The sequence below is a fragment of the Salvelinus alpinus genome, chromosome 30 (assembly GCF_045679555.1).
Source record: "Salvelinus alpinus chromosome 30, SLU_Salpinus.1, whole genome shotgun sequence".
NCBI lineage: Eukaryota > Metazoa > Chordata > Actinopteri > Salmoniformes > Salmonidae > Salvelinus > Salvelinus alpinus.
In genome coordinates, this window is record NC_092115.1 from 22,478,675 (window position 1) to 22,504,873 (window position 26,199).

The following is a 26,199-nucleotide window of genomic DNA, read 5'->3' on the forward strand; positions in this document are numbered from 1 at the left end:
CAGAATGTTTCTTCTCCCACCCCCTCCCTGTAAATTACAAAGTAGCATTGACTAGACGTTCCATAAAGAGTTTATTGAAGCCTATAATAAGTCCCTCCAGAGCTGCGTGGATGTTTATCAGAATGGGATGTGTCACGGCTCACACGGTAACAGCACGGAAATAGAGGAAAAAGCTTTTTTCAGGGTGACATTGAACGCTCTGAATAAAGATTTTACAGCACCCAGAAATGACAGGTGTTTGTATTGACACAGTCTGTATGGAAAAGGGAATTCAAGGAAAGCATGGAGTTGTTTAACAACTAACTGTTCCTCACGTGACAACGCTCTTAAATACAGGTACGGTTACCTGCTGTAGCTAGCTATAGTAACCTTATCCTTTTGAACACGACCGGGCCTGGTCAATGACTGTCTCAAATGGCACCCTATTCCCTATATTGCACATAAAGCCATAGGGCTCAGGTCAAAAGTAGTGCACTATATAGGGAATAGGGTGCCATTTGAGACTGTATGTAAGGACATGCAGTAATGTGGTACTGTGTTCCATCCAGGGAGGTGCACTCTTCCACCCCCAGATGCTGTTCAGTCAGGGCTACAGTATGGTTCTCTGTCCAACATGGGAACCATTAACAGCACTTAGGACTACATTTACTGTTATCGAGCGCACACACACACTGTTATCAGTCCTACCACCAGGCCAGACATGCAGCCTGGTACACATCTGATCCAACATGCAGTAACACCAGATAACAAGGACTCCACCATTGATCAAGTCGAAGCACTAAGCACACATGAGATTTAGCATCTAGGAAGTTGTCCTTTTTTGTGTTGAGAAGCATTGTAATTTTGTGTGATCTGCTCCTCTCTGTTGGGGCCTGCTGGAGCTGAGAGAGCTGCATTAGGCAGATGAAAGTGTCTAGAGGAGATAACATCAGGTGTGTGTGTGTGAGAGAGAGAGATATGTTTACTGTTAAAAAACAAAATCTATTTCACTTTTGTTTATCTATTTCACTTGCTTTGGCAATGTAAACATGTGTTTCCCATGCCAATAAAGCCCTTTGAATTGAATTGAGATAGTGAGAGAGAGAGGCCAGATGCTCAGTGAGAGGTCTGCATCCCACCGTTCTGATAAGGCTGCCTGCCTTGCTGCTGACGCTCAATCGGCCCCTTTGTAGACAAAGAATGCATCCCAAATGGCACCCTATTCTATTTACAGTGTACTACTTCTGACCAAGGCCTATAGGGCTCTGTTCAAAAATAGTGCACTTTATAGGGAATATGGTGCCATTTGGGAAGCAACCAAACTCATTTTCTGACTCCAGTGTTGAGGAGAAAAGGCCCTCTTTTTGAACCAGGTTTAGACATCACCAATCATCTGTCAGTGGGTGAAAAGAAACTCCCTCAACAGGCTGACTTCATTGGGCTCATGGGATAATGTTAACAGCATGCTTTCATATCTTAGCATGTTGTCATATTTTATGAGATTTTGGAGTTTGGGCTGCATTTGGGACCTTGTCATCACAACACTGACCTAAAACGCCTCAGTTTACAATGATTGATGAGATTTCAGACATACAGATTTTCTGCTGCTTCTTAACCGATATGAACAAATTTACAGTGTTTCCACTTTACTAAAATCTCCTTTCTTTCAAGTCAGAAAGCAAACCATGTTTGAGCTTTTTCCACTTTTTCCATAAACCTACCACCTTTAAAGTCAGAATGCATATAGAGGATATCTATTGGTAACCTAACCAATTGTATATGGGTGGGTTAGTGGGTGATTTCCCATTACTGTTATATAATGACCACTTCTGTCTAACCTTGATGTGATTTATCTGTCCACAGGTAGCTCTGGTCTTTCCCAACAACGACCCGGCTGCCTTCATGGTTGCCTTTTACGGATGCCTACTGGCCGAACTTGTCCCGGTGCCAATTGAAGTGCCACTTACGAGAAAGGTATGGCCGCACACACGTGCACGCAAGCGCGCACACACCACACACACACTTGTGTATGTGTGTGTCCTCCTCGGTCATTGAGGCCAGCCGCATGACAGGAAGGACAGGTGGAGTTCCCCTTTTAGTACATAAAGTGTGTCCCAAATGGTACCCTATCCCCTATGTAGTGCACTACTTTTGACCAGAGCCCAGGTCGGCGGTGATAGGATTCATTCTCTTCATATCAGTGTTCAGAATTACAGTAGGCTGTCCAACAGTCATGTCGTCACACAGAGAAAGAGCAGAGATACCGTAGCCATGTAAATCTGGGCCCTTTGCAGTCAGGAGATCAGTCTGCTCCCTTCTCTAGTGAAGTTGGTGAAGTTGGAGGTCAGAGTGGAGAATAGCTGTTGGCCACGCAGTGTGTAGAACCAGAAGACTAGGGGGAGTTTTTGACTAGTGAACAGGTCTGTCTTGTAAAAGAGATTTGATCTCAATGAGAATAAATCGATGTAAATAAAGGTTAAATAAAAATAGTGAAAATACTAAAGAATGGAGGCTCCTGGAAGTTGGTGGTGTGTTCTTCTGTTATGATGCAGCTCACGTCCTAATGTGACTCAGTCTGCCTGCCTGCCCTGACCAGTTCTGGCTCTGTGGTTCAGTCAGAGGATCAAAGCATGTAATCCTGGCCATAGGGAGGAGGTCTGGGGTAGAGGAGGTCTGGGGGAGGTGGAGAACATCCAGAGAGATAGCAGTCAGTAGCGCATTGATGTGTCCTATGCTACTGGGGCAAACAGAGCACAGGTTCTGTCCTATATAGGGAATAGGGTGCCATTTGGGATGTAGCCACTCTCTCCAACAGGGCCAGTCAGACAGAGGCAGACTCAGGCAGTGAGGCTGGAGCTGAAGTCATCCTGGTAACTGGAGGGTGATCAACAGGGGGAAGTGATTTGGGAGCATTTGGTTCTCTCTGGACGAGGCTGTTTTCCAAATAGTCACCCTATTCCCTATGTAGTGCACTACTTTTGACCAGGTCCCACAGGAATATGGTGCTATTTGGGACACATACAGATTTGTATTCATAGAGGAGGACTAAAGATATGTCCCCGCTCTTGTCACGCCCTGACCTGAGATATCTCTGTTTCTTTATATTTTGGTTAGGTCAGGGTGTGACTAGGGTGGGTACGTTAGTTTTTGTATTGTCTAGGGTTTTTTTGTATGTCATGGGTGTTTGTAGGTCTAGGTGATTTGTATGTCTATGGTGGCCTGATATGGTTCCCAATCAGAGGCAGATGTTTATCGTTGTCTCTGATTGGGGATCATACTGTATTTAGGTAGCCATTTTCCCTTTGGTGTTCGTGGGTTCTTGTCTATGTGTAGTTGCCTGTCAGCACTCATTTGTATAGCTTCACGTGTCGTTTTGTTATTTTGGTTAGTTTGTTCATTCTTATTATAATAAAGAATGTACTAGAGGTCGACCGATTATGATTTTCAACGCCGATACCGACCCAAAAAAGCCGATACCGATTAATCAGCCGATTTTAAAAATAAAATAAATATAAAACATTTATTATTATTTTTATTTTTTTTGTAATAATGACAATTACAACAATACTGAATGAACACCTATTTTAACTTAATATAATACATCAATAAAATCAATTTAGCCTCAAATAAATAATGAAGCATGTTCAATTTGGTTTAAATAATGCAAAAACAAAGTGTTGGAGAAGAAAGTAAAAGTGCAATATGTGCCATGTAAGAAAGCTAATGTTTAAGTTCCTTGCTCAGAACATGAGAACATATGAAAGGTGGTGGTTCCTTTTAACATGAGTCTTCAATATTCCCAGGTAAGAAGTTTTAGGTTATAGTTATTATAGGAATTATAGGACTATTTCTCTCTATATGATTTGTATTTCATATACCTTTGACTATTGGATGTTCTTATAGGCACTTTAGTATTGCCAGTGTAACAGCATAGCTTCCATCCCTCTCCTCGCCGCTACCTGGGCTCAAACCAGGAACACATCGACAACAGCCACCCTCGAAGCAGCGTTACCCATGCAGAGCAAGGGGAACAACTACTCCAAGTCTCAGAGCGAGTGACATTTGAAACGCTATTAGCGCGCACCCCGCTAACTAGCTAGCCATTTCACATCGGTAACACCAGCCTAATCTCGGGAGTTGATAGGCTTGAATTCATAATCAGCAGAGCTGCTGGCAAAACGCACGAAAGTGCTGTTTGAATGAATGCTTACGAGCCTGCTGGTGCCCACCATCGCTCAGTCAGACTGCTCTATCAAATCATAGACTTAATTATAACATAATAACACACAGAAATACGAGCCTTAGGTCATTAATATGGTCAAATCCGGAAACTATCATCTCAAAAACAAAACATTTATTCTTTCAGTGAAATAAGGAACCATTCTGTATTTTATCTAACGGGTGGCATCCATCAGTCTAAATATTCCTGTTACATTGCACAACCTTCAATGTTATGTCATAATTACGTAAATTTCTTGCAAATTAGTTCGCAATGAGCCAGGCGGCCCAAACTGTTGCATATACCCTGACTCTGCGTGCAATGAACGCAAGAGAAGTGACACAATTTTACCTGGTTAATATTGCCTGCTAACCTGGATTTCTTTTAGCTAAATATGCAGGTTTAAAAATGTATACTTCTGTGTATTGATTTTAAGAAAGGCATTGATGTTTATGGTTAGGTACACGTTGGAGCAACGACAGAGCAACAACACTTTTTCGCGAATGCGCACTGCATCGATTATATACAACGCAGGAGACGCTAGATAAACTAGTAATATCATCAACCATGTGTAGTTATAACTAGTGATTATGATTGATTGATTGTTTTTTATAAGATAAGTTTAATGCTAGCTAGCAACTTATCTTGGCTTCTTACTACATTCGCGTAACAGGCAGGCTCCTCGTGGAGTGCAATGTAATCAGGTGGTTAGAGCGTTGGACTAGTTAACCGTAAGGTTGCAAGATTGAATCCCTGAGCTGACAAGGTAAACATCTGTCGTTCTGCCCCTGAACAAGGCAGTTAACCCACCGTTCCTAGGCCGTCATTGAAAATAAGAATGTGTTCTTAACTGACTTGCCTAGTTAAATAAAGGTTAAAAAAAGTTACATTTAAAAAAAGAAGAAAAAAAAGAAAAATCAGCGTCCAAAATGACCGATTTCCGATTGTTATGAAAACTTCTAATTAATCGGTCGACCTCTAGAATGTACGCATACAACGCTGCGCCTTGGTCCGATTCATACAACGAACGTGACAGCTCTGTGCTGAGGGGGAGTAACTTGGCTTATTATTAACACAGTTGTGGGCAAGTGTCCTCTTCCAGGGGTGTACTTTTACATCAAAGCTTCCTCAAGCTACAGAAACAGGAGAGAGAGGCTCCTGCCCTATGGGCTGTTCTGGCTTGGACAAGGCTTACTTTACCTACAGTTATCATAGTGTAATATTTCTGGAGGGGGCCATAAAGAAACCAGACGGCCATGATGTCTCCACAGCAGCTGGATCCAATAGGATTATTAAACAAGACTTTGTAGTTCCACTCTCTGTGGGAGAACATCACTGGTATCATACTCAGATACTAGTGGTTATTAGTGTTACGGGCGGCAGGTATCCTAGTGGTTAAGAGCGCTGCGTCAGTAACTGAAAGGTCGCTGGTTCAAATCTCTGAGCCAACTAGGTAAGAAATCTGTCGACGTGCCCTTTAGCAAGGCACTTAACCCTAATTGCTCCTGTAAGTTGCTCTGGATAAGAGTGTCTGCTAAATGACAAAAATTTAAATGTAAAATGTTCTCATAACATTGTATTATGTTATGCTGCAGTAATAATGGGAAAATATAGCAAGCAATGCATTTCAGCAATTTACAGGCACTTTATACACTGTGTACAAAACATTAAGAACACCTGCTCTTTCCATGACATAGACTGACCAGGTGAATGCTATGATCCCTTATTGATGTCTCTTGTTAAATCCACTTCAATCATCGTAGCTGAAGGGGAGGAGACAGGTTAAAGAATGAGTTTTTAGCCGTGAGCCAATTGAGACATGGATTGTGTATGTGTGCCAGTCAGAGGGTGAACGGGCAAGACAAAAGATTGAAGTGCCTTTCAACAGAGTATGGTAGGAGGTGCTAGGCGGACCGGTTGGTGTCAAGAAATGCAAGGCAGCTGGGTTGTTCATGCTCAACAGTTTCCCGTGTGTATTAAGAATGGTCCAATCAGCCAAAGGACATCCAGCCAACTTGACACAATTGTCTTGCTTTTACAGTATGTGGAGGTATCAGATATCTGAGTACTATACAGAGATAGGAGCCATACAGTACACCAAAGGCTCTGAATTGTACAAATCAGACGGATATCAGCCCCTCTGTGGGATCAAATGTTCTAAAATAAGCTGCATAACAAAAAGGAAACAACCTTTAACCTAACTGCACTGTCCAATTTACAGTAGCTATTACAGTGAAATAATACCACGCTATTGTTTGAGGAGAGTGCACAATTTTGAACTTGAAAAGTTATTAATAAACTAATTAGGCACATTTGAGCAGTCTTGATAGAACATTTTTAACATAAATATAATGGTTCGTTGGATCAGTCTAAAACTTTGCACATACACTGCTGCCATCTAGTTTTAGAATAATATCGCCAAAATCTAAATTGCACCTGGGCTAGAATAATATATTATGGCCTTTCTCTTGTATTTTAAAGATGATTTTACAAAAAAATACAAAAGAACGGTTGGTGTTATATTCTCCTACATTCCTTTCACATTTCCACCAAAAATGTATTTCCTTTCAAACGGTACCAAGAATATGCATATCCTTGCTTCAGGGCCTGAGCTACAAGCAGTTAGATTTGGGTATGTCATTTTAGGCTAAAATTGGGGGGAAAAGGGGCAGATTCTTAAGTTAATGCAGCTAAACTCAACTGGCGGTCCGTGTCCGGACCCAGAGAAGGGTCTATCCGGACCGGACAACATCGCATTTGTTATAAAAGTCAGTACATTATTGTTAGACAGCTTTAAAAAATCAACCGGGCGCAGTGGCCTCTTTAACTCAGCAACTTCTCTTTATCGCTCTCTCTCGAAGCAACGCCCACCTCTACTAGTGCCCTGTCTAATCCAATCGCGTGGTTTTATGCAAATACAAGAGGCCGCATCTTACCCAATCACATTAATCCAAATATCCTCAGCGGAACCTTGGGACAAGCAGACAGAAAGAATCAGAAAGATTTGAGCGCAGTTTACTGTACATGTCACAGATAGGAGCTTAGTTACCAGCGTCTTTATTAATATGCCTTGTTAAAAATACAAATAAAAACTGGACAGAACAGTATTTATTCATTCTCCCTGCAACTAGCACAAAACCAATGTGCACTGAGTCCGTAGCTCTTGTGAAAAGTGACAATGTTAAGCGCCATTATAACACCAGGCATAGTAAATTTGATCAGATGTATCCCCTGAACACGGAGGTGAGAACAAACAAGATTCACCAACTCAAATCCCAATATGAATGGTCCACTAAAGTCCTTGTCAATTCCCTGACAGGCCAACAACATGCAATGGAGTGTTCACTGTGGATACATGTTCAGACGATGAGTTGGTAAAAGAATGCATATGAGAAGTTGCTGACACCTTGCTTAAAGGTAAACAAAAAGATGAGCTCAGGGAAAAGATCAAACAGATCCCACTGTCACATTCCACAGCAATGAGGAGAACTGAAATATTAGCTGAAGATTTAACTTCACAACTTGATGAGACCATTCAGAATGCACCATGCATTTCATTAGCTGTGGATGAATCAACCGATAACACTGATGCCCAGCTTCTGGTGTTTGTCAGATTTTATAACGAAACACTGAAGAAATGTTGAGAGGAGCTGTTGGGCTTAACAAATCTAGAAGCACATACGCGGGGTGGGGATATCCATGAGGTCATCAAAGGGATGCTGACAAAAAAGGGGAGAGATCTGAAGTCCGTGGTCTCCATCACCACAGATGGCACTCCAGCCATGATGGGAAGAGGGAGGGGACTGGTTGCACGTTTGAAAGAGGACCACCCTGCCCTGACATCATATCACTGCATCATCCATTAATCTGTCCTGTGTGCCTGGGAAAACAGACAGCGATAGACAGTCATGACAGCGATTATGAAACTGATCAACTTTTTGAAAGCAGCATCATCCCTACAACACCACCTGCTACGAGGCATTTTGTATGTAGGGTGTGTGATATGTTAACAGCAGTACAGGCCTTCCAGAAGAAATTAGAGCTTTTCAAGAATGATCTCCAGGGAGAACTTGTCCACTTCCCCAATCTTCTGGTGCAAACGCAGGGAGACAAAGATGTTCCCAACCATGTTGATTTCATCCAGAAGCTGATGGATAACTTCAAGGCTCGTTTTAATGACTTCACTGTTGGAAGAGAACATCCAAACCCCCTTCTTGGTCACAAAGAAGCAAAACAGATCTTCAGATGGGTAGATGTTGCATCACTGCAAATGGAGTTGATTGAGCTGGAAGAAGATGTGTCTTTGAAGGCGCAGGCTGGTGATTGTGACCCTGTCACTTTCTGGGGAAAGATGGTGCCTGCAGCTGTCCCTGTTCTCCAGAAACTGGCAATATACAGTACCACTCAAACATTTGGACACTTTTTTTGAGATTCTTCAAAGTAGCCAACCTTTGCCTTAATGACAGCTTTGCACACTCTTGTCATTCTCTCAACCAGCTTCACCTGGAATGCATTTAAATTAACAGGTGTGCTTTTAAAAGTTAATTTGTGGAATTTATTTCCTTTTTTATTGTGTTTGAGCCAATCAATTGTGTTGTGACAAGGTAGGGGTGGTATACAGAAGATAGCCCTATTTGGTTAAAGTCCATATTATGGCATAATTAAGCAAAGATAAATGACAGTCCATCATTACTTTAGGACATGAAGGTCAGCCAATACTGAACATTTGCAGTCGCAAAAACCATCAAGCACTATGTTGAAACTGGCTCTCATGAGGACCGTAACAGGAAAGGAAGACCCATTGTTACCTCTGCTGCAGAGGACAAGTTCATTAGAGTTACCAGCCTCAGAAATTGCAGCCCAAATAAATGCTTCACAGAGTTCAAGTAACAGACACATCTCAACATCAATTGTTCAGAGGAGACTGCGTGAATCAGGCCTTCATCGTCGAATTGTTGCAAAGAAACCACTGCTAAAGGACACCAATAAGAACAGACTTGCTTGGGCCAAGAAACACGAGCAATGGACATTATACCGGTAGAATTCTGTCCTTTGGGATTCCTTTGGGAAATTTGATATTCATGGTTCCAACCGGCATGTCTTTGTGAGACGCAGAGTAGGTGAACAGATGATCTCCGTATGTGTAGTTCCCACCGTGAAGCATGTAGGACGTGGTTTGATTGGTGTGGGGGTGCTTTGCTGTTGACACTGTCTGTGATTTATTTAGAATTCAAGGCACACTTAACCAACATGGTTACCACAGAGATTTGCCATCTCATCTGGTGTGCGCTTAGTGGGACTATCATTTGGACAGTCCCACTAAGGACAGGACAATGACCCAAAACACACCTCCAGGCTGTGTTTCACCAAGAAGGAGAGTGACAGAGTGCTGCATCAGATGACCTGGCCTCCACAATCACCCGACCTCAACCCAATTGAGATGGTTTTGGCAGAGTGAAGGCAAAGCAGCGAACAAGTGCTCAGCAAATGTGGGAACTCCTTCAAGATGTTGGAAAAGCATTCCAATTGAAGCTGGTTGAGAGAATGCCAAGAGGGTGGCTACTTTAAAGAATCTCAAATATAAAATATATTTTGATTTGATTAACACTTTTTTGGTTACTACATGATTTTGTATGTGTTATTTCATAGTTTTGATATATAGCTGTGTCCAAACTTTTTCCTGGTACTGTACATCCGGACCATGTTTGACTCCACATACAGCTGTGAATCAGCCTTCTCCACAAGTAGGGCAGCTCCATTACAATCAAATACCGCACCAGGCTCACCAATGAACACCTGCACCAGTGTCTGAGTTGCTCTCACACCATTTTTGCCAAAGTTCAAAGCATTGGCAGGAGACAAAGGGTAATACCTGAACCTATAGGGGAGGGTCTGGGTGGGCATCTGTCCGCGGTGGCGGCTCTGGCGCTGGACATGGACCCCACTCCACCGTTGTCTTAGTCCGCTTCAGTAGCGTTTTTTGAGCTGCGACCCTCGCCGCCGACCTTGGCCTGGGAACCCTAATAAATGGGCCCACGGGACTGAGGGACGCCTCTGGACTGAAGGACGCCTCTGGACTGAGGGGCAGCTCCGGACTGAGGGGCAGCTCCGGACTGAGGGGCGGCTCCGGACTGGCGGGCGGCTCCTGACTGGCGGGCGGCTCTGGCAGCTCCTGACTGGCGGGCGGCTCCTGACTGGCGGGCGGCTCTGGCAGCTCCTGACTGGCGGGCGGCTCTGGCAGCTCCTGACTGGCGGGCGGCTCCTGACTGGCAGGCGGCTCGGGCGGCTCCTGACTGGCGGGCGGCTCCTGACTGGCGGGCGGCTCCTGACTGGCGGGTGGCTCTGGCGGTTCCTGACTGGCGGGCGGCTCTAGCGGCTCCTGACTGACGGGCGGCTCTAGCGACTCAGGACAGACGGGCGGCTCTAGCGGCTCAGGTCAGACGGGCGGCTCAGGCGGCGCTGGACAGACGAGCGGCTCAGGCGGCGCTGGACAGACGGGCAGCTCAGGCGGCGCTGGACAGACGGGCAGCTCAGGCGGCGCTGGACAGACGAGCAGCTTAAGCGGCGCTGGACAGACGGGCAGCTCAGGCGGCGCTGGACAGACGGGCAGCTCAGGCGGCGCTGGACAGACAGCGCTGGACAGACGGGCAGCTCAGGCGGCGCTGGACAGACAGGCAGCTCAGGCGGCGCTGGACAGACGGGCAGCTCAGGCGGCGCTGGACAGACGGGCAGCTCAGGCCTGCTGAGGCGCACAGTAGGCCTGGTGCGTGGTGCCGGAACTGGTGGTACCGGGCTGGGGACACGCACCTCTGGGCGAGTGCGGGGAGCAGGAACAGGGCATACTGGACCCTGGAGGCGCACAGTAGGCCTGGTGCGTGGTGCCGGAACTGGTGGTACCGGGCTGGGGACACGCACCACTGGGCGAGTGCGAGGAGCAGGAACAGGGCATACTGGACCCTGGAGGCGCACAGTAGGTCTCGAGCACCGAGCCTGCCCAACCTTACCTGGTTGAATGCTCTCCGTAGCCAGGCCAGTGCAGCGAGGTGGAATAGCCCGCACTGGGCTGTGCTGGCGAACCGGGGACACCATGCGTAAGGCTGGTGCCATGTACACCGGCCCGAGGAGACGCACTGGAGACCAGATGCGCTGAGCCGGCTTCATGGCACCTGGCTCGATGCCCACTCTAGCCCGGCCGATACGAGGCGCTGCAATGTACTGCACCGGGCTATGCACACGCACCGGGGACACCGTGCGCCTAACGGCATAACACGGTGCCTGCCCGGTCCCTCTCTCTCCACGGTAAGCACAGGGAGTTGGCGCAGGTCTCTTACCTGACTTCGCCACACTCCCCATTCCCCCCCCCAATACATTTTTGGGGGTGCCTCTCTGGCTTCCTTGCCAGCCGTGTTCCCTCAAAGCGCTGGCTCCCTTTAGCTGCTGCCTCCGGTCTCCTGGCTGCCTCCACCTGTTCCCATGGGAGGCGATCCCTTCCAGCCAGGATCTCCTCCCATGTGTGGTAACCCTTCCCGTCCAGAATGTCCTCCCATGTCCATTCCTCCTTATAGCGCTGCTCCTGCTGCTGCTGCCTGTTACCACGCTGCTTGGTCCTTTTTTGGTGGGTGGTTCTGTAACGGTTGTCGTCGGGAGAAAGAGAGGACCAAGGTGCAGCGTGGTAAGTGTTCATCTTATTTAATGAAAGTGAACACTTCAAAATACAAAACAACAAAGTGAAAACCGAAACAGTTCTATCTGGTGCAGACACACAAAGACTGAAAATAACCACCCACAAAACCCAACAGAAAACAGGCTACCTAAATATGTTCCCAATCAGGGACAACGATTGACAGCTGCCTCTGATTGAGAACCATATCAGGCCAAACACAGAAATAGAAAATCATAGAAAAACTAACATAGACAACCCACCCAACTCACGCCCTGACCATACTAAAACAAAAGACAAAACAAAGGAACTAAGGTCAGAACGTGACATGTGGATTAATCAGATTATTAATTTTGCTCACCTCTCCTTTGTTCTCCAGAAAACATGCACTTTATTTCATTTAAATATATATAATTTTTTTATTCAAAGGTCATGTACACTGGTTCACAGTGCATAGACAATTATGCAACCACTTTTGTACTTCAGCAATGTTGATGCGATGTTACATATGTTTACATTCAAAATAAATTGTAATTACTTCAAATTCTTAATCTCATTTAATGTATTTAATGTACATTTGATAAAACAACATGTTTCCTCAGTCATAGATGACTATGTTTGTTACTACGCTGTACCACAGCGCCGATAAAGGACGATATCCATCCGGACCTTTGCCACCTAGGAAATTTGTGTCACTGGACCTTCTCAAATAGTAGTACCCCTGCTTTAAAGCATTCACTTTAACAGGGTGTATTAACATTTGTCTCAATAAAACAGTTTGAATAATTCTAGATATTGAAGTAACAGTAGAATGGAAAGATGGATTATAGGGTCTGCTAAATAGCATATATTATAAATGATGCCTATAAGACTACACTGCCTCTCAAGTCTGCATGCAGCCAGTAGCTCACACATAGTCGTCCCACACACACACTCGACTGTGATGGAACTCAAGAGAAGGAAAATCACCAGTTGAGGAGTAACTAGCCTCCCCCTTCAGCCTTCACCCTCCCCTCCCCTTTTACCCTTCACCGCTTCCCTCACCCTTCCCTCCCCTTTACCATTTACCGCTTCCCTCACCCTTCCCTCCCCCCTTTACCATTCACCGCTTCCCTTCCCTCCCCCTTTACCATTCATTGCTTCCCTCCCCCTTTACCATTCACCCTTCCCTCCCCCCTTTACCCTTCACCTTTCCCTCCCCCCTTTACCCTTCCCTCCCCTCTTTACCCTTCCCTCCCCTCTTTACCCTTCCCTCCCCCCTTCACCCTTCCCTCCCCGCTTCACCCTTCACCCTTCCCTCCCCCCTTCACCCTTCCCTCCCCCCTTCACCCTTTCCTCCCCCCTTTACACTTCACCCTTCCCTTCTCTCCCCCTTTTACCCTTCACCGCTTCCCTCAGCTTTCCCTCCCCTTTTACCCTTCACTGCTTCCCTCACAATTCCCTTTACTCTTCACCCTTCACCATTCCCTTCCTTTACCCTTTACCGTTCCCTTCCCTTCCCTCCCCCCTTTACCCTTTACCGTTCCCTTCCCTCCCCCCTTTACCCTTCACCGTTCCCGTCCCTCCCCCCTTTACCGTTCCCTTCCCTCCCCCCTTTACCGTTCCCTTCCCTCCCCCTTTACCCTTCACCCTTCCCTCCCACTTTACCCTTCACCCTTCTCTCCCCCCTTTACCCTTCACCCTTCTCTCCCCCCTTTACCCTTCACCCTTCCCTCCCCCCTTTACCCTTCTCTCCCCCCTTTATCCTTCCCTCCCCCCTTTACCCTTCCCTCCCCCCTTGACCCTTCCCTCCCCCCTTGACCCTTCACCCTTCCCTCCCCCCTTTCCCCTTCACCATTCCCTCCCCTCTTTACCTTTTCCCCATCTTGCTTACTCACACACATTCACACATCCCTCTCTTTCTCGCCCTCTCTGCTTTCTCTCTGCTGTCTCTTCCCATCTCCGTCTGTTTCCCTTCATCCCGGCTCAATTAGATATTCTGCTGACTCAGGTTCAGCTGATGCAGGCAGACAGGAAGACCGGCAGACAGGAAGACCGGCAGGCAGGAAGACCGGCAGGCAGGAAGACCGGCAGGCAGGAAGACCAGCAGGCAGGAAGACAGACAGGCAGGAAGACAGGCAGGCAGGGCTATGGGCCCAGTTTAAGCAGAGAGATGGGATCTGAGACAGAAAGGCTGCATACTGTAGTGTAGAATAGGAAACCCCCTAGCTCAGGGCTGCAGGGCTATCTCCTCCATATGAGCTGGTGTGGGCTCACTCCTCCGCCCACACACACTGTCAGAGAGGGGGGGACCACGTAATGTGTGTGAACGGTAGGATGAAAACACTGTTTTTCTAAAGTAATATACCCTCTTAAAAGTCGTAAAACACCAGATAAAAAGACTGAATGTGTGTACAGAGAATATAAAATACACCTAATTAATGTGCAATATGAAAGCAAAAGCAATATTGCCTGAGACTTTCCTCTTTTGACCATTTTCTCTCTCTCTCTCTCTCTCTCTCTCTCTCTCTCTCTCTCTCCCCCCCACTCTTCCTCTACAGGATGCAGGGAGCCAGCAGATAGGCTTTTTGCTGGGGAGCTGTGGGGTGACGGTTGCCTTGACGAGTGACGCCTGCCATAAAGGCCTTCCCAAGAGCACCACAGGGGAGATCCCACAGTTCAAAGGTCAGCAACTGTGTCAAAGCATGTGACGCACCACCGCATGATGTGGTCCTGTCATATGCTGTCATATGTGATTCTGTGTCAGATGGTTTTCATAAGATACTACATCCACAAAAACAGAATTCCAATATTGCTGTCTGGTCACCCATCACAGACTCATTGACTTGAATAGGGATAACCATTCTAGGAATGATATTTTAGTGTGTCTAAAGCGGCACAAGGTTCTGTAGTACCAGGGTGTATTGAAATGAAACACTGATATCAAACAGGTTTTTAGTTTGGTGATTTTATTGCTCCTCTCCAAAACAAATAGAGAGACTTGGAATGAAAGGATACGCAGGCAGAAGAGACATGTGATTAAATATGAGGGCAGGTTTGTTTTAGTACACAGACTGCATATAGAATGGCTTAGTACACAGACTGCATATAGAATGGCTTAGTACACAGACTGCATATAGAATGGCTTAGTACACAGACTGCATATAGAATGGCTTAGTACACAGACTGCATATAGAATGGCTTAGTACACAGACTGCATATAGAATGGCTTAGTACACAGACTGCATATAGAATGGTTTAGTACACATACTGTATTTTTTTATTATTATTTAAAAAATAAAATAAAAATTTAGGGGTGGATCAGCTTAATATTGTGGAAAGAATGTTGCTTCCAATGTAATTGTCTGCATCATTTCCAATCCCCCATATTTTTGGGGGTAAATATATATATCCATACACGTATGCATACATATACACATATATACATACACATACCTATATAGACACACATACTTTTTAAAAGAATATACCTTTATTATTATTCCACTCAAACCCTACCACCGATCCCCCAATTGGAGTAAACTGATAAACACTTCTGCTTTTACCTTCAATTTATACATCTTATACACATTTTACAGACACAGTCTACTTTATAATAGTTCTCTCTTGTTTGTTCTTAGTCCTTCCTCTATTTCTGATGTCCATCCATTTTGATTTCCACTTGTAACTGTGCTATTTCACAAAAGCTCCGAACCTATACACATTTCACAGATCCCGTATGCCCTACATTGTTTATCTTGTTATTAGTCCCACCCTTCAGCTCCACTCAACCCTTCCCATCTATCTTCCAACATCATCCATTTCGGATTTTTATTTGCCATATATTTTTCTACTGTGCTGTGATGCTTCACAAAAGACTTGAACCTTCCTATTCTCATAGCTTCTATAGATTGTAAATTAAAAATAAACATTTTTGCTAAAATAATTATTATATTATTGATTGATTGACTATGGCTTTTCAAATCCCCCAGTATTGCTATCTGTAGCGTTAGTTCTAGGCAAATGTTGCAATTCTTCAGCCATTCCTGGACCTGTGACCAAAAACGAGCTACATATGGACAATACCAAAATAAATGATCTAATGACTCTGCCTCCTCACAACAGAATCTGCAGAGCTGGGAAGATTGTATCCCCCATATATATAACATTCTATTAGTTGCAAGAATTTTGTACAGTAATTTAAATTGAAAAATTCGAAGTTTTGAATCCGGCGTTGTTTTGCGTATCAATTCATAAACCATGTGCCATGGAATGGGTACATCAAATCTCTTCCCAACTATTTTGCAATTTATATGGCACAGCTGTCAGTTTTTTGGTCCTTAAATGAAATTGGTATATGTTTTTATTTATCACACTTTTCTTTAACCATTTATGTTCTTTAATACAAGGCCGACATACAAGTTCCTTACTTTTTTCCCCTTCTACTTGCCTCTTCCATTTTTGTGGTAATGCTGCAATTAATTGGTTGTAATTTTGGGTAGAGCAGACATTTCCATATGTCTGTGTTAGCTGCATGTGTGACATAACTCCACCAGTTCTATTTATGATATCATTCACAAAAATTATACATTTTTTTTGTTTTTATAAAAAAAAAATTTTTAATCAATTACTATATTTGAATTTAACCACAATATTTGTTGTACTATTTGTTCCGTCCTTTCTGGTGGATTAAACTGAAATTGCAACCAACTTTCTAAGGCTTGTTTAAAAAATAAAGATATTTTGGAGATACACATACTGTATTTAGAATAGTTTAGTACACAGACTGCATATAGGATGGTTTAGTACACGGTAGCTGCATATAGGATGGTTTAGTACACGGTAGCTGCATATAGAATGGTTTAGTACACAGGAGCTGCATGTAGAATGGCTTAGTACACAGACTGCATATAGAATGGTTTAGTACACAGGAGCTGCATGTAGAATGGTTTAGTACACAGACTGCATATAGAATGGTTTAGTACACAGGAGCTGCATGTAGAATGGTTTAGTACACAGGAGCTGCATGTCATGTAGAACGGTTTAGTACACAGTAGCTGCATATAGAATGGCCCACTGTGTGGGGAACAGAGCAGTCAGAGAGAGAGGGATGAGAGAAAGAGAGATGAGGGAGGGAGAGAGAGAGAGCTCAGTGTAATTCATTTTTTTCATTTTAGGCAGGTCAGTTAGAACAAATTCTTATTTACAATGACGGTCTACCCCAGCCAAACCCTAACCCGGACGACGTCGGGCTAATTGTGCGCCGCCCTATGGGACTCCCAATCACGGCCGGTTGTGATACAGCCTGGAATCAAACCAGGGTCTGTAGTGACGCCTCTAGTACTGAGATGCAGTGCCTTAGACCGCTGCACCACTCGGGAGCCCCATTGTGCATATTCCTCAGTATTGGCTTTATAAATAGAAACATGATGCCAACCAGTGGATTTAAAGCTATTATTTTAGCATTGATGACATAAGTCAGGGCTGAGTAGAGGGCTGGCTATGGAAACCCTACATACTGTACTGGGACACAGCCAGGGTCAGGCCCAAGATGCCTCCCAAAAAGCCCCCTATGGGCCCTGGTCAAAAGTAGTGCACTACATACAGTAGGGACACAAAACCCAGCATCAATCGGGATGAGTGCTCATTGATCGCTTCAGGGTAATCACTAGACTAGCTGTCTCCACTGGCTTCGGCTAATGGGGATCCTAATAAATCAAATCAAAATCACATCACATTAAATGGCAGATTGTGACTGGCTCTCTAATGCCTTGATTGTCTTTCTTTTGTTTTGGTCCTAATAACTCTCTTTGATCTGTCTGTCTCTTTATCTGTCTGTCTGTCTCTCCGTCCAGGCTGGCCAAAGCTACTGTGGTTTGTGACTGAATCTAAGCACTTATCCAAACCCCCCAGAGACTGGTTCCCCCATATCAAGGATGCAAATAACGACACAGCCTATATTGAGGTAACACACAGATCTGTTATGTCTTTGACTGCTTGTGCAACGACGTGAATGTTTTTCAAGATGTTCCCACCTTGTACCAAGATAAAGTTCATCACCACAATAATGTTGTTTTTGCTGTCTGGTTTCTTCTCCCATTGATTTTGACTGCTATTCCCCTGGGTCTGTTTAACAAGTATCTCACTCTTGACAACACAGAGTGATTGGATTGACTGAAGTCTATATTGATTATATGAATCATTCATAATACGAAGAAAGGTGTTGCTGTTATTGGTTAACTACAGCTAGATCATGTATTATATGCTCTGCTAAGTGCACAGCTCTCATAGGGATGTCTAGGCTAACTGCAGACAGCACTTGTTTGGTGTAGTTGTCAATCGATCTGCTTGTGATTGCCGATCAATATGCTTCATGGCGTTTGATTATCATTGTCTGTCTGGCGATTGGATATTCAGTTGTTTCTTCTGTATGGGAGACAAAATGTATTTCCCAAATGACACCCTTTCCCCTATATAGTGCACTACTTTTGACCTGGGCCCTGGTCAAAGGTAGTGCACTATACACGGAATAGGGTGCCATTTAGCAAGAAGCCCGAGACCAGTCAATCCAGTCAGATAATGTGATTTGTCTTCATTTACTTTACTTTTTATGCAGCCAGGCGGTAATTAAACCAGAGGCGTAGATATTCTATGTTGATTGTGAAGTGAGTGAAAACATCAGAATTAAATAGAGAGAAGAAGATGATGGAACATCATTAGAGCAGACAACCGGGATTGTCTGCATCCAAAATGGCACCTTATTCCCTATACCATTGGGGACGCGGCACTGAGCCAGACCCTGAGCTCATCTGTGTGAATTATTTGTTTATAGTTATATCGCTCAATTTTGTTTTGTCTAAATCCAAGTGCGTTGCAAGTTTGAAAGTGGATTGTACATGGCATGTGTGACCTTCTTAATCCTAATCGGTGTAATATGAGGAAAACTTTCCAATCACTACCGGAGGTTGTATGGATTCCATTAGTAAATCAACCACCATCACCTACTCCCCTGCGTTTCTGCTCTCTTTCCGAGATAAAACTCACTTTCTCCAAAACAGCATTGCATTGCCTGATGGTTGTTCTACAAAGTCAAAAAGGGAAACCAAGCAAAAGTGAGGCTCAAGAGGTGGTGTTAGGAACAGACTACGGAGGCGGGGAAGCTGTCACCCGCTCCCGGTGACCACCCTGTCAACTATGCGGTCACTAAATAATAACCTGGATGAGTTAGCGGCAAGGGCTAAATTTGAAGGGGACTTTAGGAGAAGTAATTGAATCTGCTTTACAGAAACGTGGCTCAAGGAGGACAATATTGATGTGAACATTGATGGATACACTGTCATTAGAGCAGATGGAGACAAAACAACGTCACATAAATCAATAGGCGAGGGGCTATGTGTCTTTGTAGATAATACTTGGGCCACGCAGTGTAATGTGATTGAACAAGTGTGCACCAGAGACACATTCTTGTTGTATCATTCAGGACATTCTATCGTCCACGCGAGATTGGACAGATTACCATTACTCTGGTCTATGTGCCTGGACCTAACAATAAGGAAGCTGCTGACAGGATTACAGACTGTTTCAATGCTGCTCTTTCACGATCAGCTGACCAGACAGTAGTTGTGCTTGGGGATTTTAATACGCTCTCCCTTTCTGCGCACCTCCCCACTCTGCAACAGTACAGTATGTCACCTGTCTAACTCGCTCAACTCACATCCTGGACCAGTGTTATGGCAACATAGAGGACGCATACAAGGCAGTGTGCAGAGCACCCATCAGGAAATCCGACCACAACGTTATCCATCTCCTACCGAGATACAGTCAGCAGGTGAAATTTGAATAACCTGTAGAGAAATCCATTCAGGTGTGAACAGAGGAGAGTAGGGAGGAGCTCAAGGATTGCTTTGACATCACACTGGGGGGTGTTCTTTGACTCGTGCAGGGATCCCCACGAGATGACTGACAGCATCACATCATACATCCAGTTCTGTGAGGATACTGTCATTAACATTAAAACTTTCTGAGTATTTCCCAACAACAAGCCCTGGGTAGCTAAGGACTTGAAAATGTGCATCAATGAAAGGAAGTTTGCTTTCCTGAAAGGAGATACTGATGCTGTAACGGAGAAAGAAACTGAATTCAGGTAAAAAATGTGTAAAGCTAAAAAGGACTTCAAGGATGAAGTGGAGCAGAGGTTCTGTCCAGCCAATCCAAGACAAGCATGGGAAGGGCTTAATGCAATGGAAAGGAAAAGAGGGAACAATAAAACTGCAGACTTTTCATCCTTAGTAAATGACCTTAACTGTTTCTATGAAAGATTTGCCACCGTCGATTTCAAAGATGAATGTAAACAAATATGTGAGAGCATCCCCAAATCCTCTCCTGTCCACATAACAAAGAGCGAGGTGGCCTCATGCTTGTCACATATTGAGCCACACAAAGCAACGGGCCCAGACGGTCTACAGGGCAAGGTACTGAAGGTCTGCGCCGACCAGCTCAAGGGAGTCTTCACATGACTGTTTCAACTCCTGCTGAGCACCTGCACAGTGCCAAACTCCTGCTGAGCACCTGCACAGTGCCAAACTCCTGCTGAGCACCTGCACAGTGCCAAACTCCTGCTGAGCACCTGCACAGTGCCAAACTCCTGCTGAGCACCTGCACAGTGCCAAACTCCTGCTGAGCACCTGCACAGTGCCAAACTCCTGCTGAGCACCTGCACAGTGCCAAACTCCTGCTGAGCACCTGCACAGTACCAAACTCCTGCTGAGCACCTGCACAGTGCCAAACTCCTGCTGAGCACCTGCACAGTGCCAAACTCCTGCTGAGCACCTGCACAGTGCCAAACTCCTGCTGAGCACCTGCACAGTGCCAAACTCCTGCTGAGCACCTGCACAGTGCCAAACTCCTGCTGAGCACCTGCACAGTGCCAAACTCCTGCTGAGCACCTGCACAGTGCCAAACTCCTGCTGAGCACCTGCACAGTGCCAAACTCCTGCTGAGCACCTGCACAGTACCAAACTCCTGCTGAGCACCTGCACAGTGCCAAACTCCTGCTGAGCACCTGCACAGTGCCAAACTCCTGCTGAGCACCTGCACAGTGCCAAACTCCTGCTGAGCACCTGCACAGTACCAAACTCCTGCTGAGCACCTGCACAGTACCAAACTCCTGCTGAGCACCTGCACAGTACCAAACTCCTGCTGAGCACCTGCACAGTGCCAAACTCCTGCTGAGCACCTGCACAGTACCAAACTCCTGCTGAGCACCTGCACAGTGCCAAACTCCTGCTGAGCACCTGCACAGTACCAAACTCCTGCTGAGCACCTGCACAGTACCAAACTCCTGCTGAGCACCTGCACAGTACCAAACTCCTGCTGAGCACCTGCACAGTACCAAACTCCTGCTGAGCACCTGCACAGTACCAAACTCCTGCTGAGCACCTGCACAGTACCAAACTCCTGCTGAGCACCTGCACAGTACCAAACTCCTGCTGAGCACCTGCACAGTGCCAAACTCCTGCTGAGCACCTGCACAGTACCAAACTCCTGCTGAGCACCTGCACAGTACCAAACTCCTGCTGAGCACCTGCACAGTACCAAACTCCTGCTGAGCACCTGCACAGTGCCAAACCCCTGACATTGGTGAACATGGTGGCTAGTCACCTTCAACTTGCTAAATCATATGCACACATTTAATTTATTGATTTTAGTTCAGCTTTGAAGACAATGCAAATACACACACTGCTGAAATGACTACTGGACCTGAATGTCAACGGAGGCCTCGCAGGTTGGATCAAGGACTTTTTAACTGACCGCCCACAGAGGGTCTTCATGAATGGGGCCCTCTCTGATGAACTGACCCTGAACACACCCAGGGGTGTGTCCTTTTACTGTTGTTGTTCTCTATCTACACTAATGAGATGAAGATCCAAGGAAACAATGTGAGCCTTTTCAAGTACGCGGATGACATGGCTCTGGTAGGACTCTTTTTTAAAGATGCTACGTCAGATGTGGACAGCTATTTTAAACAGACCAACAACCTTCAAGAATGGTGCCGGTCAAGTGCCCTCCACATCAATGTGGAATAAACAAAGGAGCTGATCATCAATGGCAACAACTTGCCAGTGTCCCAACCACTCTCTCTGAACGACCAACCAGTGGAGGTGGTTGAGTGTTTCAAATACCTAGGGACACAAATTGATTGAACAAGCTGAGTTTTACAGAGAATGCATACTATTTTTATAGTATTATAGGAAATTTAAGGAGTTTGGGGTCAGTCAGGATGTTCTGGAGGGGGTGTACAGCAGCTTGGTGGAGAGCATCCTCACGTTCAATATGACAGTCTGGTATGGTAATCTGAGTGTGAGGAGCAAAAGAAAACTGACCAGAATAGTAAACACAGCCAGCAAAGTAATTAGTTGACCACGGGCACATTTGAGCAGTCTGTTCCGCAAGGCAACCAAAAAGAAGACACTGGCTGTCATTGGTGACCCCTCACACCCTCTACACCCTCAGTTAAAGAGGCTTCCCTCTGGCCGGCGCTTCAGAATGCCCATGGTCAAGAAGAACTTGTTCAAACATTCATTTGTTCCTTGTGCTGTTGGACTACTAAATGCAAAGTACATTTTGACAGCATATGTACTTATCTATCCAGTGCAGTTGGGACAGTGGTCAGTTGTGAGTGAATGTATCAATGTCCTCTGTTTTTAGTGTATGCAACATGACTGGTTTAAATGTGTATGATGTGAGAATGTATGTGTATGTGATCCTTTTAATGGAAGGTGATGCCAAAGAAAAATGTCTATCCTGGATGGACAATAAAGTTTCTTTCTACAGTATTATATAGTGCACTACATATGACCAAAGCCCTAGTCAAAAGTAGTGCACTTTATAGGGAATAGGTTGCCATTTGGGATGGGTCCATTGTTTGTCTAGACAGAATCCAAAATTGCAGTAATGGGTATTGACCTTTTTGGTACTTTTTGCTTACTCAAGGTACTTTCCTACTCAGTCCCCACATTTTTCTAGTCCTCTCCTTAGTCAAATGGACATTTACAAGAAAAATGTTCAGCAATGGCTTACAAGAAATTTCCTCGTCAATTCTACAAAGGAAAATGTCTCCAGAAATATTTTGTTCTGGACTTAATCTTTTAGACATGGTTGTTTTCGTAGTCGTGCATCACTAGACATATGTAAGGCTGAGCAGATATCTGGATATGCTATTTATCACTCTTCTCAATGTAATACTACTTCAGATAGTCTGTAAGATATAGAGCATGAAGGTCTGTTATAATGACTTAGCCTAATGACTGTCTAACTTTTAAAGAGCGACTGCCCCTAAAAAGCAACTTCTTGTTTTGAAAATCGCCTATGTGGCATTGATATGAGTCGTAAACATTTATTATCGTTCAAAAATTGACTACAAAGTATAAGTAGAATCATTTTGATCATAAAGTCAGTCTCGTCCAAAACTGAGATTTGCGAGATGATAGGGGGGGGAAATGGTGTCACGGAATGAAGGGTAACACAACAGGTTTTCTTGTGTTGGGTTTATTTTAATCCTGCCCACAGCTGGCAGCAAGTAGTCATACATTCGTAGCGCAGCTGCACGTGACCCTATCGTAATGCCCATGGTAAAATTGATTTGACATATGATATCCCTATGGGGCTAGTTAGGGACCAATGTACAAGGGACAATACTTTAAAAGGTCAATAGCTAAAAATGTCAATGACTTAAAAACCTCAAACCAATTATAAATTGTAGAAATTCCTATACAAATATTGAAAGCATTTAATCAGACAACTAAAAGATGTGCAACATGAAAATATTGTCCCATTTACATTGTGTAATTTGATGGTCCCTAACTATCTCCAGAGATAGGCTATCCAAAGTCAAACCAACTTTGCCATGGTCGCACACCAGCCGACTGAAGCTAATTGGCTAAATAATTTGGCTAACTCTTCCCACCTGCGAACACACACGAGACACCCACATCAAACCACACCTCGAAACCAACTCACGTTTTTATTCAGTCATGGCTGCTAGCATTTCTTAATGAACCAAGTCTAAAATGAGGCGAGATCAGGAAGTGCAGTCCACCTTTAATAATTTTGTTCCATCTCCCTGTCTCTTAGTGCAGATTAGAAAATCAATGGTATAATCCATCTAAATGTCGAGTGCTGTTCTCCCATTAGTTAGGTTGAGATAAAATATACTGTGAATAATGAAAGTTGCAACTATTCATTCCAGAGTGTCCCAAATGGCCCCCTATTTCCTATATAGCAGGGCTGTTCAATGTTGGTCCTGGAGGAACAAAACACTTCTGGGTTTCATCCTCAACTTCTAATCAGGGACTGATTCAATCAAGGGACACCAGGTGGGACACCAGGTGAGTGCAATTAACTACCAGGTAGAAACAAAAAACAGAAGTGTTTTGGCCCTTCAGGACCAGATTTGAACAGCCCTGCCTTATACTGTAGTGTACTATGTAGGGAATAGGATGCATTTTGGGAGGTACCCTCAGACAGACAGATGGAATGCTCGCTCTCTGTCTCTATCAATTCAATTTCAATTCAATTTAAGGACTTTATTGGCATGGGAAACATATGTTTACATTGCCAAAGCAAGTGAAGTAGATAATAAACAAAAGTGAAATAAACAATAAAAAATGTACAGTAAACAGTACACTCACAAAAGTTCTAAAAGAATAAAGACATTATAAATGTCATATTATGAGTATAATAACAGTGTTGTAATGATATGCAAATAGTTCAAGTACAGAAGGAAAAATAAATAAACAAATATGTTTCTCTCTCTCTGTGCTCAGTCAGGCAGTGGCTGATGCTGACAGTAGTCTGTACAGTGTTTATGTTATGTTGCTCTAAGCTAGCTCTGTGGTCGTTCATCAGAGTGACTGCAGGAGGCCTAGCCTAAACAGCACCATGGCTTTATTAGAGTGAAGACTGTCATTCCCGTCCTCAGATCTAGTACTGGGTGTGTCTACTAGGACTGGGATGTGTCTGGTCTGAGAGACAGGATGTTACTGCCTGATTGTTAAAGGCAGAATTTGAGTTTCACAACATGGCAGTAGCACTGCCCTACCCCAGGATGTGTGTAAAAAGTAGGCAGAACAACATCATCTGCTAAGAGGCATTATAGGTATTCTCAATAGTAGTGACTGATAATTAATCAGATATATAACAGTAGAGTGGCTTTATAAGCAGTGTTTGAAATGAGCCATGGTTTGTCTGTACTGTAATTAACAGGTGGCGTCTAACAACATGACCGTACAGTAGGTAGGGGAAATAATGGGCAATACATCATATGTGTAATGATGGTCTGTGTTGCTGCTTTGTGACTGTGATACACAGCACCCTAACGCCTGCTCTCTGTCTCTCTCTCGCTCTCTCTGTGTGTGTCTGTCACTCTCTCGCTCTGTCTCTCTCTCTCTCCTCACCTTTTCCCTGCTCACCTGCAGTATAAGACGTGTAAGGATGGCAGTGTGCTGGGAGTGACGGTGATGAGGCTAGCTCTGCTGACTCACTGTCAGGCCCTCACCCAGTCCTGTGGATACACAGAAGGTGGGACTCTGCAGCCCTCTCCGATAAGACATTCTACAGAAGTCATAGCACTAAGACTCTGCTATGGGGGACATAGAACATGCATTAGAGATATACTTTTTCATTACAATTGGATTCTCTCTCCATCTTTCACTTGTCTGGGTGTTGTGCTTCTCACAACAGTCATTGATCTAAACCCCATCTCTCACAGTAATGATCATGCATTGTGTACATAGAATCTAACATGTCATGTATCAGGGTTACTGTTTGATATGTCTATGTTGTATTAAACTCTGATGTGCTCTGTTATGTCTGTCTCGCTCTCTCTCTCTGTGTCTGTCTCTGTGTCTCTCTCTGTCTCTCTCTCTATCTCTGTGTCTCTCTCTGTGTGTCTCTTTCTGTGTCTCTCTCTCTCTCTCCCTGTGCCTCTCTCTCTCTGTGCCTCTCTCTCTCTCTCTGTGCCTCTCTCTCTCTGTGCCTCTCTCTCTCTGTGCCTCTCTCTCTATGTGCCTCTCTCTCCCCTGCAGCTGAGACCATAGTGAATGTATTAGACTTTAAGAAGGACGTGGGGCTGTGGCATGGTATTCTCACGGTGAGGACCTTCCAGCAGGGCTTTGATACACACACACGTCTGCACAGGGCTTAGAGGGCTCGTTAAAGATGATTATATTCTTACTATGTTTTCTTTGAGCACCATTTTGAAATGGGAATTATATTATCAGAGGGGATTTTTACCACTGTTTAAATGTGTTCTCCCAAATCCAATTATAACGAACAGTGAATATATTCTAATGTGTAGCCACAG

At 44.6% G+C, this 26,199-nt stretch overlaps 1 protein-coding gene across 11 annotated transcripts in view; it reads left to right on the forward strand.

The window, feature by feature from the left end:
- The window catches only part of LOC139559737 (disco-interacting protein 2 homolog C-like), a 262,880-nt gene that overhangs the window by 190,201 nt on the left and 46,480 nt on the right, over window positions 1-26,199 (forward strand). For all 11 annotated transcript variants that reach the window (XM_071376023.1, XM_071376014.1, XM_071376016.1 and 8 more), the window contains 5 exons: window positions 1,843-1,953; window positions 14,399-14,522; window positions 17,693-17,802; window positions 25,313-25,415; window positions 25,922-25,986. In XM_071376023.1, the coding sequence (XP_071232124.1) occupies window positions 1,843-1,953; window positions 14,399-14,522; window positions 17,693-17,802; window positions 25,313-25,415; window positions 25,922-25,986 (513 nt within the window). The remainder of the gene's footprint in view (window positions 1-1,842; window positions 1,954-14,398; window positions 14,523-17,692; window positions 17,803-25,312; window positions 25,416-25,921; window positions 25,987-26,199) is intronic.